Below are 17,391 nucleotides of genomic sequence, written 5' to 3'. Positions count from 1 at the left end.
GGAATTGGAGTCGGCTGCCCAGGGAGGAGATGGAGTCCCCATCCCTGGAGGCATTTTAGAGACGTGTGGATGCGGCACCAAGGGACATGGCTTAGTGGTGGGACTTAGCAGGTCAAGTTGATGGTTGGACTTGGTGATCTTGAAGGCTTTTTTCAACCTAGATGATTCTATGATTTCCCAGCACTGTACGGCCACCACCCAAATGATCATTTATGATGGCAGCAGCAGCTCTGCTGGGAACGCTGTGGCTTACAACCCAGCATTTTCCCCATTATTTTGCTTCTGCAGAGTCCAGTGTTTATTTCTGTACATGTGTAGAAAGCACAGTGCTGCATCTTTTTACCTGTGAGCTCGTGGGCTTAGCAGCAAGTCCATTTCTGCAAGTCAAACCCCTGCACAGCTACGTTATCAAAGTCTGTCAGGTAAAAATAACTAGGTGAACTTTCCCTCAGATGACACAAAGTGCTTATTTCACTGTTCTGTCCTACCTTGAGAATACATTTGCGCTAAAACTTCTATAAAAAGACATCATTAGCAACCTTAAACTTCTTGAATGTCAATAGATTTAATGCAGCCCGGGCTTCCTGCTGGGAAAGAGAGCCACCGGGAATATTTTATCATTCCCCTGTTGCTTCCCCTGACGGCAAAGCTGTCCTGCCAGATGTCCTGCAGCTCGTCTCAGCCTGGCAAACCAGCAGCTCGGCACCAGCATCCCAAGACATCGAGTTCCCAGCACAGCATGGTGGATGGTGTTAGGTGACACAATTTAATGGGGGATGATGCCGCCGGAGGTGGATGCCAGGGGGAAAAGAAAGGGGCTTTTCTCTTTGAAAAAGAGAAACCATAGCTGGTTAGAGATGACAACAGAGGGGGATTCATTACAGGGCTGCAAATCTGTGAGATTACCCCAGGGACTGTCTTGGTTCCAGGATTTCTTTTATAATTTTCTTTTCCTTGTTTTTTTCCCTTCTTTTTTATTTTTTTCCCTCCTTTTTCTTTTTTAAATGAGAACCTGAAACAGTTCTTCAGTCTCTCAACGAACAGGAAATCAGCCAAAAGAACAAGCCCCACAGGCTCTGAGATTATTTTAAACAATTAACAATAAGCCACTATTCTTTGATACAGTTACAGAAATCTCACTGCTTTGATACACAATGGCAAACAAGCTCATTGAAGGGGCAAAAGGAGGTAGTTCTTTTTTCAGGAAGATAAGTACTTTTCTAAATAACACATACCCCAAGGATCGTATTTATACAACCATTTCAACAAGCAAGTCCTTTTTAAGTCCACTATAATCCATTGACAATAAAAGATGAAAGAAACCTACAGGAAAACACAGGGTATAATCAAAATACTTAATCGGTGAGAAGTTCCTTATCTGAACCATGAATTTGGTCGTGCTGTGGTTTGTCCTGTTTTACCCCTCCGCCAGTGCTTGCCACATGGGTCACCAGCGGCATCCTCCATCACCGCTCTCCCATGCTCAGTGCAGTGACATTAAACATCTACGGGTGGAAATGTTCTTTATTCTTCTTATCCACCCCCCTCCAGAGTTAAACATTTGGCCTTGGCTTTGACTAAACAGATTTTTCTTTTTTTTTTTTTTTTTTTAAACCAAGTCTCACGATCTCCATTTGACCCCGGTGGGAGGCAGGAGCTGAGAGCATGGTGCAAGGCGGCGAGACCCTGCCGCCCACTCGCAGAGCTGCAGGGGCCAAGCAAGGGTCAGCAGTGGCAGAGATGGGTGTAGTGGCTTTTTTTAAAAGCAGAAAAAAAAAGGAAGGAAGTAATTAAAAGATTATTTATTTTTACAAACAGGAGAATAGCTACTGGAATATTCCTCCTCACACCTTTTTTTTTTTTGAAGTACACTTGGCAGACATCAAACAGATACAGATTTGGATGCAAGTGATATTAAACAACCTCTCTGACAGTTAACATTTTTGAGAAAAAATAGCGAATTCTCACTTTCTTTTAAGGTTTTACTTGTTTGTATGTTCCCTGAGTCACCAGCATATTTCCCTGCGCTTTTCTGACAGCAGTATCCATATCCTTGTAACCAAATAAGTATGGGAAACTCTGGGAACATCCAACTTTGTGCAAACACTTAAAGCTCAGAGACCCTAATACAAAACAAATACCTCTTTGCAACAAACATCTCCAGATGTTTTAACATATTCTTTTATATATATATGGAGATATATATAAGATGTGACTCAGGCATGGAAAGCCAAAAGAATGTTCTCATTTCCTGAGGCTGGCTAACAAAAAGGAAAAAATGTGAATGAAGGAACAAAGATTTCGGAAGTCAGCTTTTTCTTGGTAACAGCAGTTTTAAAATTATCCACTTCGATTCCTTCTTAATATAACCGGAGTATTGCCTCTCTCTTGCAACTGCATACACAGGAGAGAAGAAAACACCATTGTTTTCTGGGGTGTGTAACAATGCTGCAGGCATGGCCCCCTTCAGAGACTGCTGCTCCATTTATTTCAATGGTTCCTCCAGGGCCTGAAAGCAGTGGGTGAAGAGACCCCCCTGGCACATTCAAACCTGAATTCAAACCAGATTGTGCTGAAGTCAGCCACGCTGACAAATTTTACATAGATTTAAACTGGTGTTGAGGCACCACTGTTCTCCATACCATAGGTACAACCACAGGAGTGGTTTCCCTTGGGCAGGCCTCCTTGAACGACCCTGGTTAGTCCAACAGGGTGTGGAAGTGCCCCCTTTCCTGCTTTGCATCCACCACAGGTCCAGGCACCAACAAGCAGTGCTCGGTCCTTTTGCAGGTCCCCAGCTGCTCCCCACAGGAGCCCCACCTTCAGCATTGCTCTTGAGGGCTGTGGCTACGCGGTCCAGACAAAGCACCTATCTCCCTTCCACCCCAATCATCACCACTGTTCACAAGATTGTGAGGAATCAACCCAGATCGAGCCAAACCTGGTTTCCAACCCATACATCTGCCCACCAGTTTCCAGCTGGGTCAGTTCCCCAGGCTCGATTAAAATCCCCCTCTGAGGGAGCAGGGCCCCGGCCTAGCCCTGGACGGTGCCCCCTGCTTTTGGGAGCCAGCCAGGCCCGGGGCTGGGAAGCCATTGCCACAGGGAGAGCCTCACCCCGCTCTCCAGTGGGGCCTGGCGAAAATAAGGGACTTAATCTAGCACACATGTCAGCCTCCCCGCTGGCAAAAGGCGGGCCTGCCCTGCTACCGACGCAGTTCGGAAGCGCATGGTTTTCATCTGGGAACCGAAATACGCTCCAGTTCGTGAGCGTTTCCTCACGACGGAGCACTTCCCGATGCTGGAGGGTTTTGTGAGCGCAGGCTGCTTTGCTGATTCAGCCCTCAGCCTGCCGGGGCCGCATCCAGGCTCTGCCAAGCCACGCTTCTGCCTCCCAAGCCTGCAGCTGAGCGTGCCAGGGATGGGAGAGAAAGGACAGGAGGGGAAGGCTCCCTGCCCACCCATTCCTCAGCACCCTCACAGAGCCCCCTTTTCTCCTCAGAGCCATCTCCGAACCCATCTGTGTGTGCAGTCTTATCCCCCCACACCAACCCCACTGCTGCTGCGTGCCAGCACTACGTCTGGACCGGAGCCACCCTGCCATGTCGCTGCCTCACAAATACTTGCCAGCATTACCCTGCTGCTTCACTGTGGTCCTTCCTGATGCCCCCCACCACAGTAAAACACCACATTAACATAGAAAACCCTTTTAATTCTAAGCTCAGCCGCTTCCCCTGACTGGCCAGGCCATGCATCAAGTCATTACACGGTCTTAGTTTACCCAGTTAGCCCCACCCATGACCTGAGTAATACTCCCCAAGATTTTAACTCAACGCTCCCATCACTTTAGCTTTTGATCCATCAGAAGCCCATCCACCGGTGCACGCTTAGGTCTTCAAACTATTTAATGCAAGCAGGGATTGAGAAACACGACAAACGCAGAGCATAAAACTGGGTGATGACACTGTTCTTCATGCATCCTAGAGAAGTGCTCCAGACCATTTACACACTTCTCAGTGCAGGAGGAACGTGGTTTCAGGTAGAGACGAGGTCCATGTGGCTCGTAGACAGCTTGCCCCTAGACAGACCACCAGCTTCTGTCCCAGAGAATTCACCAACAGTCTCTATGCATTGAGACAAATCCATTAAACTGTCCCACATAAGGGGTTGTCGAGGCACATATAACCAGCCATGTAAATTACATTATCTTGACTTTCTTTTATCTGCTCACAAGAACTTAAGTAAGCATTTCCATAAATATTTTGACACTTTGGGAATGGGAAGCGCTGAAGTAATTGCAAAGGAGTGTCCTAATTTGCAGAAAAGTATTTCCCCCAGGGCACAGTCTTCTGTTCTGCTTTCTCCAATTGTCAAGCTGAATTAGGACATTCCCATCCTTCTTTCACTCTTTTAAAGCACGTTTCCGCCTCAACACCAGCGCCTGTGCACAAGCTGTATCGGGGATGTGCTCTGTAGCACATCTCCACAATGACAAAAACAACAGAGCACATACATGTGCCCGATTCACGCTGTGGATGGCTTAGACAACGTACAACTTCAGCTGTCAAAACACAACTGTCATTTCGATTTTCCTCATCATCAGCACCTGCCATCATGGAAAGACCTTACGTAAGTGATTTTCCCACCAACTGTCAGGCTGCTTTGAGCACAGATAATAGTTAAAGCGTCCCCACCCCGGAACGCAGTAAGAGACTGCATCAAACGACACAGCAAAAAACCTTTCAACTTGGATTTGGGACGAACAAAATACAGATGAATCGGGATGTCTAGCCCAACACAGTACAAAACCACAATTGCAAGAGCGGAATAGCCTGCCTTAAGTGCTTTGATAATAAATATTTTATTGTAACTTGAAAAAGAATTTGTTAACTATGCAAGTGATGATGCTCCGTGCATTATGGGCCATTAAATGGTTCCCCTGCAGAAGCCATCCAGAGCCAGTTCTAAGAAAAAGACTGCTGTGATTTAACTCCAGGATCACCTACAGCTTCTTGTTTGTCTTATCAATGCCTTCCAAAGCCAGTAGCACTAGGAAGTGCCCACAGTTTTCAGCTTCACACGAGCAAGAGCTGTAAATCCAATGAGTCTACACTAATTTCTCAAACACAAGTATTCTGTAAATAAAGAGGAGCTTGCTTTGTTCAGTATCTGACTGCACACTGGCCTGGATTTATTACCCCAAAGAAAAACTTAGTTTGCATTAGGAAACTACAAATGTTTAAGATAATAAAAGCTCTGAGCTGCAAGCTAATATTTTTCTCTGAATCCCGTAAGAAACTTATTCCAACAATAACACATCAAGATGAATTCAACACAACCAGCTGGAAAAGCTGCCCACAAAACTCAGCCTGTGGTCCCCCTCCTGTGCCCCCGCCAAAAAAAAAAGCCCTACAACTCATGCACTCTCGATCCAAGCATCACACTTCTTACATCTTACATTCATATGTTGGATGCTGAGTGCATTTTTGATTGAATCTATAACATTTATAACAACTATGAAGCAAGCGTGCGTTATAGCAAGTATCTCTCAGCACCAGGATGCACACTCAGCAATCCGGACAAACTCAGCACACTCAGCAATCCAGCGACAAACTGCTGCCCAGCATCATCCCAATGGCACATCCCACACCACCCAAAAAACCCCTCTCCCCCGTGGAAGACCTTCTTCCTCTGTTTGACACTGAGCTCCCACAGCAGTGCCCTGGGGTTACATGCATTCAGGTTACAGCCTGCAGGCTCCTCGCATTGCAAAAACAAAAGCAGTGGCAGCAACTGGAGCTCAAAAAGCATCCATAAAGCGGAAAAGATATATTAAGTTAGAAAGAACAGAATTTCAGAGAACATACTGACCAGATGTCTGCTCCACCTCCGTACACAGGTCTGGAGGGAAACCTCAAGTCATTCTTTCCCTTTTTGGTTCTCTTCCGCTGATTCAAACAGGAATTCAAATGCACTGATTTTGAATCCCCTCCCCTCAGAACTCACAATACATTTCACGTGGACCTTGGCGTTAGTTTTACACTGAACCTAGCACAGCTGCGTGACCCGAAGGCAGCTCCGCAGCCTCACGCCCCCGATGACCAGCACCTTCTGCCCTGGCACAGCCCTGCTACCACCCAGAGTCTTCACCTCCTTCCAATGACAACATGACCAAAATAATACAAGGAGAAGAGAGGCGCAGGAGGAACCACGCTTGTTTTGTGCTGCAGAAACTTCCTCCCCGTGCAGCCAGGAGGGAGGTGGGCTCCCCGCCGGCACGCTCTGCCTGCTTCACCGCGGCAAGTTTCTGCACGCGGAGGCCCCGGCCTGACGTTGTCCCAAAATTTTTGGCGGTGCCAGGGGTGTAGCTGAGCTCACGCCCTGGGGAGCGTGTAGCAGCAGTGCCACCGGCCCGACACCGACAGCTTCAGTGAAGCAGGCGATGGCTGCGCTCACCTGGAGAGGCGAAGCACCTGTGTGGGGCTGGATGCCCGCAGCACCACTGCTGTCACCTGGGCTGCTCCCAGCAACAGGGGAATAACACAGAGAGCATAAAGAAGCCCAGATGGGCAGCTCCGGCACCCCAATAAGAAAGCTAAGCGTGTGAAATACAAGCAGTGAGCCCTGTAAGCACGGAGCCACCTTACCTTTAACAAGCGTGCAGGGCAGCGAGGCTCAGACCTGGGGGCTCGCCCCCAGCCCCACGCCACGTGGCGGGGACGTGGGGTGCCACGGCTGCACCCCGGGGCTCGCTGCTGCTGCTGCTGGTGGTCCCCGAGGAGCAAGAGGGCTCGGGAAGGGGCTCAAAAAAGGACGAGGCAGGCGCAGGTCGTCCCGGAGCGGCTCCTGCTTCCCCCTCCCCCGGCCCCAGCCTGCCCCGTGCCCGTGCAGCCCTCGCCGAGGGCTGTGATTCGGGCTGGCTCTTCCCGAGAAACGTTTACAATGGGCGAGGCTCCGAAGCGCCGGGCAATTAACAGAGCAGACTTTGCTTCCCCTACCCCATTCCCAGTAACCTTTTTCCCTGCAGGTAACGCTCCCCAAGGACTCTCCAAGCTTTCCCTCCACGTCCGTCCCCCCCCCCCGTCCCTCCCCGCCGCCCGGTAAGCGCGGGGCAGGCACCAACCCACACCAAACACCCACGGGCTCCCCGGCATCGCCTCCCGGGGCGGAATCTCCCGTCTCCAAGCCCTCGCAGCCCCCGGCCGCCATCTCCTCCTACCTGTTGGTCATCCCCGCCGCCGCCACCCCCAGCATCCCGCTGTAATGGCGCTGGGCGCCCGCCGCCCCCCCGCAGCCCCGCGCCGCCGCCGTTGCCGCCGCCGGGGGGCGCCCGTGGCCCGCACCGCCCCCGGCCCCGCTCCCGGCCCCCCGCAGGCAGAGCTCGCCTCAGCCCGGGGGCTGGGGGAAAAAAGGGTCGGTGGTCCTCGGTGCTGCGTGTTGGGGTGCCACAGGTCCCCCCCCCAGCCTGCCTCAGGGCAGAGCTGCAAGTGTGGAAGCGCAGGAACACCACCGGGCTTTTGTTTGCTGCCTTGCTGCCTTCTTGGCGTGGTTCGGTGTTGCTTGCCACGGTTAGGGGTACAAGGGTAGCAAAATCGGGAGTGTGTTTCTGTACGCAGACGTAAATAAATTACATGGAAAAGGGAAGGGAGCCTTCCCTTTGGGAGGGGAAGTGCTCCCCACACCTGGAGCACTGAGTCCGCTTCTGAGCCCCCAGTACATGGGAGCCCTGGACATACTGCATAGAGTCCAAGCAGGGTCAGCAAGGTGATGGAGGGCCTGGAGCAGCTCTCCTGGGAGGAGAGGCTGAGAGCTGGGACTGCCCAGCCTGGGGAAGAGGAGGCTCAGGGGGATCTCATCCATGTCTGAGGGGAGGGTGCAGAGGGGACGGAGCCAGGCTCTTGTCAGAGGTGCCCAGTGCCAGGACCAGAGGCCCTGGGCACAACCAGCCCCCAGGAGGCTCCCCCTGAGCCCCAGGAGCTCTGTGCTGTGCGGGTGAGGAGCCCTGGCACAGGCTGCCCGGAGAGGCTGTGGGGTCTCCTCCTTGGAGGCCTTCCAAAGCCGCCTGGAGATGGGCCTGGGCAGCCTGCGCTGGGTGGCCCTGCTGGGGCAGGGCTGGGGCATGGTGGCCTCCACAGGGCCCTGACAGCCTCAGCCACTTCGTGTGATTCTGCTTAAAAAACAAACAAACAAACAAACAAAAAAAAACAGCGAAACAACAACCAAACAAAAAACCAACAACCAAACAAAACCCTCCACGCACCATCTGGCAGCAGGACTTCCGTATATCATCTCAATAGGTAAGTGCTCACTCTGTGCCTGTTGAAGGTAACACTACCCCGGTTGTTTTTCTTTCTAATCAACTTTGGGCAGCCTGCCACGTTACTTGTAGGCAGCTTCTCAAAAGTCTTTAATTAACCCCAGTTTGGCTGCAAGGAGCCTCTCAGATCACAAGCGGCACCTCCGACCAGCGTGGCCTGGAACAGGACCTGTGCCATCGGTACTGCACCATGCCTGCCCCTGCCAGGGCAGCAAACTCCAAAACGGCCACCTCTGGAAATAATTAACAGCCCAGGCACGGCAATGAGCACAGCTGTTGTGGTCCTTCCTTTAGTAAATGCATTAATAGCTTTAATAGCGAGTGAATTGCACCCTGTGCAGTTTTCCGGTGCCTTTAAAGATGACAGCCCTGGAGCACGCTCTGCTAGCAATCTCATCTCAAAGCAACAAAGGCACTTGCAAGGAGTGGGAGAGCCTCCACCAAGCAGTAAGCCAAATGGTAAGTGCTAACAGCTTTCGGAAGCACACTAACAAGAAGATCTAGGCATTCAGTTTTGAAGCTTGCCTCCCCAGACTCTGTGCACTTTACAGCAAGTTTGTGCCTTGGCTTTGGGATCTGTCTTAAATTTTTGCTTTGACTTCCTGTACATCAGAAATAACAATTCTTAATGATCTCCATTACATAGTATTAGAGCATTCTGGCATCCTAATTAACTTGTAAAATTCAGTCCAGAGTACTTACGTTAATAGTTTAATAGGATTCACAAATGCATACTGCAAAACTCAAAAGAAAAAATGTCATTTTTTCCAATCCTGTATAATGAAAGACTACGACCACTTTCTTCCTATGCAGTTTTTTTTTTTTTTTTTTTCCCAATGGTAATCTGCCTGTGAAGCCATCATTAGCTTGGCCATTCTACCACTAACATGGTTAGTATCAGGAGGGTAAGTGCAAGTATCCCCAGAAGGCAAGTGAGGAGGTGGAGACAGAGCAGTTGAAATTAAGTTCACAAAGGAAGCATGTGGCAGAGCAGGGATTTATGACTCCATGTCTCCAGACCAGTGTCTTAATCACAATATTAACATTTATTTATTTTTTAATTATGTCTCCATGCTAGAGCAAACTAAAAATCAGTTTTATTTGAATATATGCTTTTGATGTTCCGTTTCTGGGAAACATTAAGCCTTCCATCATTGTTGAAATACCAACGTGTAATACCAGGGCTGGCAGTGGTAGAAATGACAGTGCAGAATCTTTACCTACTCTTTACCTATTCAGAACCAAAATTATCAGTGTTGCTGATGCCAGAGAAACAAGACCAATTGTTGTAGGCCTGGGAAAGTGAAGAAGGAAATCTTGTTGGAGGAACAGCCCCATGTGTTTAAGAAAAGGTTGCATGTGGTACTTAGGAACATGGTTTATTGAGTGATATTGGTGGTAGGGGGACAGTTGGACCAGATGATCTTGGAGGTCTTTTCCAACCTTTATGATTTTTATGATCTGTGATGATGAATGCTATCATCTTTACACCGAGTTCTTTCCATTTCCAGAAAAAATGTTTTACAATTTTGACATGATATAAAGAAATTTGAGTAAATAAGAGCCCAGGTACTTAAAAAATTACTTATCGCTTTGTCTTCTTCATTGTCTTCACAGGCTCCTTTCCCAGAGTAGTGGTCACAGCACTGAGCCTGCCAGAGTTCAAGGAGTGTTTGGACAATTCTTTCAGACACATTGTCTGATTTTTGGGTGGTCCTGTGTGAAGCCAGGAATTAGACTCAATGGTCCTTGTGGGTCCCTTCCAACTTGGGATATTTCATGATTTTATGATCTTCACAGCTTAAGCAATAAGGCTTTTTTGGTAGGTTTTCCTTACATAAATACTTATGCCTAGAGAAACAGATGTTATCAAGCAAAAAGGTTCTAATTTAGGCTCGGCAACACAGAGTCTTGTCAATGCTTACACTTGGGGGTCTCAACCTCAAGGGTATTTGTCCTAGCTTTTGCGTTCTCACTGAACTTCATGAAACTGCAGGTACTGCATTCTTCTTATCATACTTTCAAAACTATGAGGCTAAAGCAACAGCAAAGGCATCTTTGAGTGTCTTCTGATCATTTAAGTATGAATAACTTTTGAACACAGGATGTCCAGGTAACATTCCTAGCAAAACCCTTAATGGATTCACAAATTATGAATTAAATTTCAAATTCTTGCTCAGCATTAATAATGTTTTTGCAACTCAGTTGTAGAAACAACTATTGACCACTGTTTGAGCTCCACAGAAATCTCTGGTATCTTTTTACATAGTGTATAGTTTATTCAGAATAGCTGCAGCATCATTCTAGTGATCATTCTGACATCCCTACAAAAGCAAAGGCAAATTTCTGCTTCATGCATTTTAGTATATTTGGCTTCACCTTTTCTTGGAAGCTGGAAAGGGATAGTGCAGGAACAAGGACATAACTCTTATAGATCAACCTCAAAAACCTGCAAAACTGATCATTAAAATTCTGTGCTTAGCAGCATAAATTTATGCTTCATGACAAGGTCAGTAATTGGATGGATGCACTAATGGCTGAAGAAAAAGCTTCTGGCAGCACCACGAAACAGGTACTTTACAAAGTAATTTAATGACTTTTAGTGCTCATGGTATTATGCTTACAGTTTTATTTATGCTTTTATGTTACTTGTGTATAACAGAGGAGTATTTGTCCACAGCAATGTTTACTGTTGGTGATGCTTTAAAAAAAGTTCAGGGAATCTGTTCCAAACTGAAACCTTAGCCTACACTGATAAAGGAAGCCAAGAGAAGAGTTAAAGCCACAGTCATCCTTTCTGCTCATCAGGCCATTATTGTACTCGACCCGTCACAAGAAATAAGCCACTACCTGACCCACCCCAAATTCCTTACCCACCCGTTATCAGAGATACTTTTTCCAAGTCTTCGCTGTTCTACCACAGAAGGTAGGGAACAGATCTGATGGCAAGGATCCAATGATCTCCTTGTCCTGCTGACACCCTCCTTTTTCTTTGTCACACATGGACTGTATTTTAGCAGAAACATCATCCCTCACTGTTGCAGGATCAGTGGTATCACCATTGGGGAAAAAAATAATTGCTCAATTCTATTTATTTGATGCAACCAATTAGAATTACAGATGCATATCAGCACTTCAACATTCCCCTCAGTGATAATCTGCCTGCAGCTGGGACTCCTAAGTCTTTCTCCTGGTGCATTTAGAACATCTATCATCTTGCGTGGCTATGTGGATGTTTTTGCTAATGCCACTGCTCTGAGGGCCTCCAGAGAAAGAAAATGTAGCTCAAGAGTCAAGAAGCACATAAGTCACCCAAATACCTTGGGGTAACTAGAGGGGAAACAAACAGGTTACAACACAAAGTAATTGAAGTATGTAATTTTTCTATTTTAAGCTTTTCTTCCAGGCAACTTCTCACAAAATCTATCATTAGCTTTTCTGCATTTTCTGAAAATCCTTGTCCTGCAAGAAGAATGTGATATATCCACTATCCCCTAGCTCTCTGCAAACAACTGGTTTGAGTGGTTCTCAAGAGAAAGGCTGCTAGAGAACGTGAGGGCCACCCCATCAACAACAGCTTCACTTGGATTGCTGTGGCTGCAGGTTTGAGTAATTCCTGTTGACTACTCGTGAGAGGAACATTAACTAGTCTGTATAAATATTTAGCTACCAAAAGCCAAAATGCTGTGACTGGCCTCCTCCCTTGCCAAAAGCACTGCTGAGCATCAGCAGCCTAACTCCACAAGGAGGAATAAGGAGAGTTAAGCAGTACTTAGGTAAAAGCCTTTTCCTACAGTTGTGCAACATTTTCCATGGATTTAACTTTTCAGATGTTTTGTGCGCTACGAATGGCAAGAGACCCAAGAACTAATACGTGCATCCACTCAGGAAAAGGGCTGAGTGTTCTCAGAACAAGCTTCGATTTTCAAGCAATTAAGCTTTCAGATGAGACAATGAAACCCTTAAATCCTGCGCTCACATGCAGCTGCTATCCAATGTCTATCAATTTCAAACACTTTCAGAGGCCATTATATGAGGTCTGGGACTGTGCCTGTGCCCAAAATAGCACGCTGGTTTTTACACTGATTACCTTGGATTCTTAAGATGCCTTAAGATGCTCACAGACATTCAGCTGTCAGCAAAGAGAATAAGTGATTTGCTAATACCAGAAGGTTTAATTGCTGAGCAGTAACTGATGAGCATTTTTCAACTTTGCTTTACTACCCTCTATCCTCATTATTCAGTCCGGCCTTGATCAGGGCAGGAAGGAAGCTCCTGACCCTAATACCTCATCCTTGCAAGGCAATATTAGAGCAATATTAGATATTTTAGATCGCTGAATCTGAGAGGTAGATGGATAATTCCTTCCCTTCCCCAAACACGTGTGTTCGGATTAAAAGTTGACTTTGGACTTCAGACTTTCTTTTTTGACTGTTGATCTGTTTGCTCTTAGGTTTACTTTTCACACTTTTTTCCCCAAAAACAATTTCATTTTTCCCTCTTCCATCCATCCAAGTTGCCGTCACTATTACCGTGTTCTACAGAAAGGAGCACACAGCTACTACACCACATCCACATACTCTTTTCTTTAAGACCACAGGAAACATGCCCCTTTTCTACCTTGCATTGGAGCAGCATTTCCTCAGGTAGTAGGCGGCATTCAGGGAAAAAGAAAGGCATGCTGTTGCGTAAAGGTGAATTTTATTGAAGTGATGGCCACATGAAAAGGGCATCACAGCCCTAGTAATTCTGAAATTACTACACCACCTTTTTATCTCTTTATACATTTGGTTTCAGCTTGGGGGTGTTAACTGCTATTTGGAAGGCTCTTTTGAGAGACATTTTCACAGTAGCAGAACAATCAGTTCAGGAAGAAGTGGTGCACCAGGTGAAGCCACTCATGACAGTTTTAAAGTATTTTCCCCCCCAACAATTTCAGGATATGTGTTTCCAAAGCAGAAGGATGCAGGGAGATGCAGCAAGGAGGATTTAAATTCTTCTGTCATGCACTGGGGAAGGCAGAGGTGGGTCAGGAAAGGAAGACACAACTCCACTCTCCCCTGAACCACTTCTAATGTGGGTTCCCTCTGGCCCTTATTGAACCCCAAACCCAACTGGTCATTATCTACACTTAAGTCTTTCAGCTTCTGGTCTTCCAACTGGAAGATGTTTTGCTTGCATTGATGGGCCTCTGTTCTGTAGAAAGTGGAACACAAGGCACATATATAACCCACTTTTAAGTCAAAGCCCACATAAATAGTTAAAATAGGGCCACAGGGCCTACAATGTCTGAACTCAGAATCACTCTGCATAGTGACAGTAGGGTCTCTTTTATTAAGCTGTGCCCTGCTGTTGGGAAGCTAGGGCTGAAAGCAGGGAGATAAGAGTAAAATCTGGTCTGAAGCTTAAAGTCTTTGGGTAGGGATTACACTTTCTGGAAAATACCATAACAACTATGACACTGTGAAGAAAGGAAAAAAATAGAACCAGAAAGCAAAGCCAGCACAGCGCTCTTCCAACAAAGAGCACCACAGCACGTCAAGCAGCAGCAGTAGTTACAACTTTCAAGCATAGCTGTGATTTGCTTTCAAAAAGCAATGCTGTACATTACAAATACATGACAGAAAAACTTCATTATGCAAAATAATTCTGCTTCTAGTCCACAGTCTTCTATGCCACTTAATAGAAGCGCATATTAAATCTTGATATGTTTGTTTGCAGAGTTTATTGCCACAAAGGTTAAATTCTAGCAGTCTTAGCATTCAAACACAGTTTAGTAGTTATTAAAATAGTTTTATATTAAGACTTTAATCTTCCATTGTACAAAAAATATATATAGCAATGCAAGAGGTGTCCACTACATTCATCAGTATAATACTTGAATTTTACTAAAATCAGTGAGCATGCAACTCAGACCTGAAAAGTCAATAAGCAACTGGTACTTAGTACAGCCAGTGATATGTTACTTGCATACATTTATTCACAGTTTACAACGATAAATAATCTTCAGTTCTGACATAGGCATTTAAAAAGGAACTTGTCACAGCTTTCCACAGACAGTTGAGCAGGCATCATGAAGAAAAGACTAAACCAGATCAGCTGCAAAGTTTGAACCAAATGAAAAGAATTTGTACCCCTTTGCTCATGTGCTTCCATTGTTCAAGTCACAGCAGGAGAATGACTTGCACATATTTTTATGCATATTTGAAACCTCCCCTCGCTCTGTTCTAGCATTCTTTTGAGTGACATTAACCAAGTTCAGCTGCAAATGGGAGTTAGAATTAAACGAGATCTGGAGCAAATCACAGATGTTGAGGGTATGGTTATCATTTCAAAAAACAGCAAATATGGCTTCGTGCTTGCAATCCACATTTACAAACCGCAGATGCCCTATGCTGTCAGTTTTCAGTTTTGTGACCTGAAACAGGATGTTTTCACTGGTAGCACAAACCATAAAGATTCCAGTTAGAGCATATAATAGAAGAAAAAATAAAAAATGGTACTCAAGAGTATGGAAAGAAATTAAAATACCTAAATGAAGTATGCTGGATATGTCAGTTGTGCACTGAAATATATACAAGTAAAAAAAATCTAAAAGCTCAGTTACCGAACAGTTTATTCACAGTACATGCTGACTTTCTGTTCTTATATGCAAATACATTTCAGCCCTGAACAAAGCAATATTAAAAGGAATAAGCATCATTTCCTCAGGGCCTCAATTAAGATGGACAGAAAGAAAAGAATACTATTTAGCATTGGTATGTGTAGCAGGGAATGATTCACTGTAAAACTGCACAGAGAGCATACGAGTGGAAAAAAACATTAAAGGACTCTGGTTGTAAGGTAAGCAGGGTACAAAAGCACTTGTAAGCACTTCAGTAATGTACAAATAAATTAAGATAGTGAAAGGCAGTATGGACTAGCAAGGGGAAAAAAGACACAAGCTTAAAAAAAGGTGCTGTGCTAGTAATAGAAGAAATACTTCTGTTTCAGAGATTTATTTTTCTTGGAAACGAACAAAAAAGCCATTCTGTTGAAGAGCCTGGAACAGAAATTAAAGTACCTGTCCAAAAGATTTGTGCAAACTATGTGTGCAAACACAGAAGTGACAGAAGGTAACATCTTTGATCATCAGGACATTTAAAAGATGCATCTATTGATGAAATCTGTCCTTTTCCCTCCAAAGTCACCACTAGGAATCTGATACATGAACTCATAATTCTTCCTTTAGTATCTTCAATAAAACTATGAGTAGCCTTTTAAGTACAGGCATCACTGCAGTAACACAAGATTTCTTCCTGGTCTTGAACAGAACCTCAGGTTACAAAGTCATAGCTTAAGCCTTTTCTCCTAAAGCTTCAGCTCACTTATGACTGCTGATGTTGGAATACTATCCTAACACTTCCACAGATGCCATTAATCTCCATTACAGTACCATGCCCCAGATGTGCCAGACATTACACTTTATATAGCTTTAGGCACCTTCTAAATTTTGTGGACCACTGCCTTCATATCTTCACTCCAGCTACTGCGTAAGAAAAATATAACCAAGACTAAAAATTTAGTCAAAACAGAAAATCCCACTTCTGTTTCCAAGTGATCTTACACCTTGTAAGCATCACCAGAAAGGAAATAACTACTTTAATTTCTACATGCAGAGAATAGCACGAACCGTATAGATTAGTGAGCTGACAAAAACGTGAAAAACTGTAAACACTTCAAAATGCTTTAAATCTGAAATCTAGTTATTCCAGTTACTATTAGATCAAGTTTTAAATCAACATCAGAATACCTGGCACGGATTTGCCAAATTCTGTTGCAAGCAATTTACAGTTAATTTTGTCACTTCTGATCATCAGCTCTAACAAGAGGTACACTGCTGTCAAACAGCACAGAACAGCCTTTCAGAGCTACCAAGGCTTCTTCCTTAGAAAAAGCTAAAAAGCTGAAAACAGAGAAATCTTAAAGTAGAACAACCCATTGGTGTTGTAGCACTGAACTGTGTTTTTTTGTTTTGCAATGGTGGAATGTGTTTAAAGCTTCAGTATTTCCACTGTCTCATCGAAGTCCTGACCAGCTGTGAAGGTATGAAGCCCAGCCAGAGGGCCTTGAGGTACTCTCTTCCTCACCTGAAGGAGAAGAAAAACATACTGTGAACTAAATTTAGTGTGCTAGACATTACATCATTTGGAAAACTGATCTTGACACCCTCCTCCCCTCTGTCAGTTTTCAAATGCTATCCTTGTAAACTTGCTGAAGAGGTAACATTTACTTATTTTCATGTTGCCAAAAACGTGTTCAAGGAATTTAATCACCAAGTGCACTTAAAATAACCACTTTATCATCTTCAGAAAAATCCGGCTCATAGTGCCAGAACACTGAAATGCTATAGGCTTAACTGAAGTCATACATTTCCAAATGTGGAGATTATCATGGAATGCATTATAATGTCACTTTTCATGTTCAGTGTTTTTGTTCAATAGTTTTAAGTGTTCATATATACACACGGTATTTACAAATTATTTTAAAATAATAGAGTAAGTATATGTCAGTTGCTAATGATGTGCTAAAGCTACATGTTGATTTTGAGAAGATACAAACAATACCTTAAAAAGGATTTTTAAGGGGACAAACCAGATAATGTTCTGGCTACTTGTCAAATACTCTGTTATATATCATTACAGCTCTTGGGTTAATTTCTTTAAAGGCTTAATTCTTCTGCCTTCCTTCCCTAGTTCCAACAGTTCTTAAACAAGAGGCACACTTAGTTGAAGATGTTTTTTAAATTAAAGCTGATTTATTGAAGCGAATATTAGGTCTGCAGTACTGCCTTTAGAGAACCACTTTAATTATCTTTTTAAAACATCTGCCAAGAAAACTATTAACCTATGGGAACCTCTATTTTTAAGGTCACTTTGACAAATCTTTAATCCTACTCAAAATATTGAACACATTACATTTTTATAGCTTACTATCATCTTTCTAAAGTGTGTCAGAAGTAATTAAAATTTAAGTATACATGTAACTATGTTTTCAGGTATTTATCAATTTTATGAAAACTGAATAGTAGATTC

The 17,391-nt window shown here is 44.7% G+C and overlaps 2 protein-coding genes and 1 long non-coding RNA gene across 11 annotated transcripts in view; 1 reads left to right on the top strand and 2 right to left on the bottom strand.

Annotated features, from left to right (window-relative positions):
* LIMS1 (LIM zinc finger domain containing 1) overlaps nt 1-7,333 on the bottom strand; it is a 64,057-nt gene extending 56,724 nt beyond the window's left edge. For 2 of the 8 annotated variants that reach the window (XM_027445053.3, XM_072031486.1), the window contains exon 1: nt 7,220-7,333. In XM_027445053.3, the coding sequence (XP_027300854.1) occupies nt 7,220-7,254 (35 nt within the window). In that variant the 5' untranslated portion in view covers nt 7,255-7,333. Of the gene's footprint in view, nt 1-5,871; nt 6,168-6,647; nt 6,974-7,219 lie in introns of those variants that run through there. The other 6 variants (XM_072031492.1, XM_072031503.1, XM_027445088.3 and 3 more) reach the window with 6 other exon arrangements.
* A 139-nt stretch (nt 7,334-7,472) lies between these two features.
* Nucleotides 7,473-12,267, top strand: LOC140000771 (uncharacterized). The gene is made up of 4 exons (XR_011805971.1): nt 7,473-8,776; nt 9,935-10,139; nt 10,800-10,889; nt 11,712-12,267. It is a non-coding gene; the product is annotated as an uncharacterized lncRNA (long non-coding RNA).
* A 1,756-nt stretch (nt 12,268-14,023) lies between these two features.
* The window catches only part of GCC2 (GRIP and coiled-coil domain containing 2), a 33,569-nt gene continuing 30,201 nt past the window's right edge, over nt 14,024-17,391 (bottom strand). For both annotated transcript variants that reach the window (XM_072031458.1, XM_038173272.2), the window contains exon 23: nt 14,024-16,446. In XM_072031458.1, the coding sequence (XP_071887559.1) occupies nt 16,376-16,446 (71 nt within the window). In that variant the 3' untranslated portion in view covers nt 14,024-16,375. The remainder of the gene's footprint in view (nt 16,447-17,391) is intronic.

The sequence above is a fragment of the Anas platyrhynchos genome, chromosome 1 (genome assembly GCF_047663525.1).
Source record: "Anas platyrhynchos isolate ZD024472 breed Pekin duck chromosome 1, IASCAAS_PekinDuck_T2T, whole genome shotgun sequence".
NCBI classification, from domain to species: Eukaryota; Metazoa; Chordata; class Aves; order Anseriformes; family Anatidae; genus Anas; species Anas platyrhynchos.
Note: the sequence above shows the minus strand (reverse complement) of the source record. Positions and strands in the feature narration are given on the sequence as shown.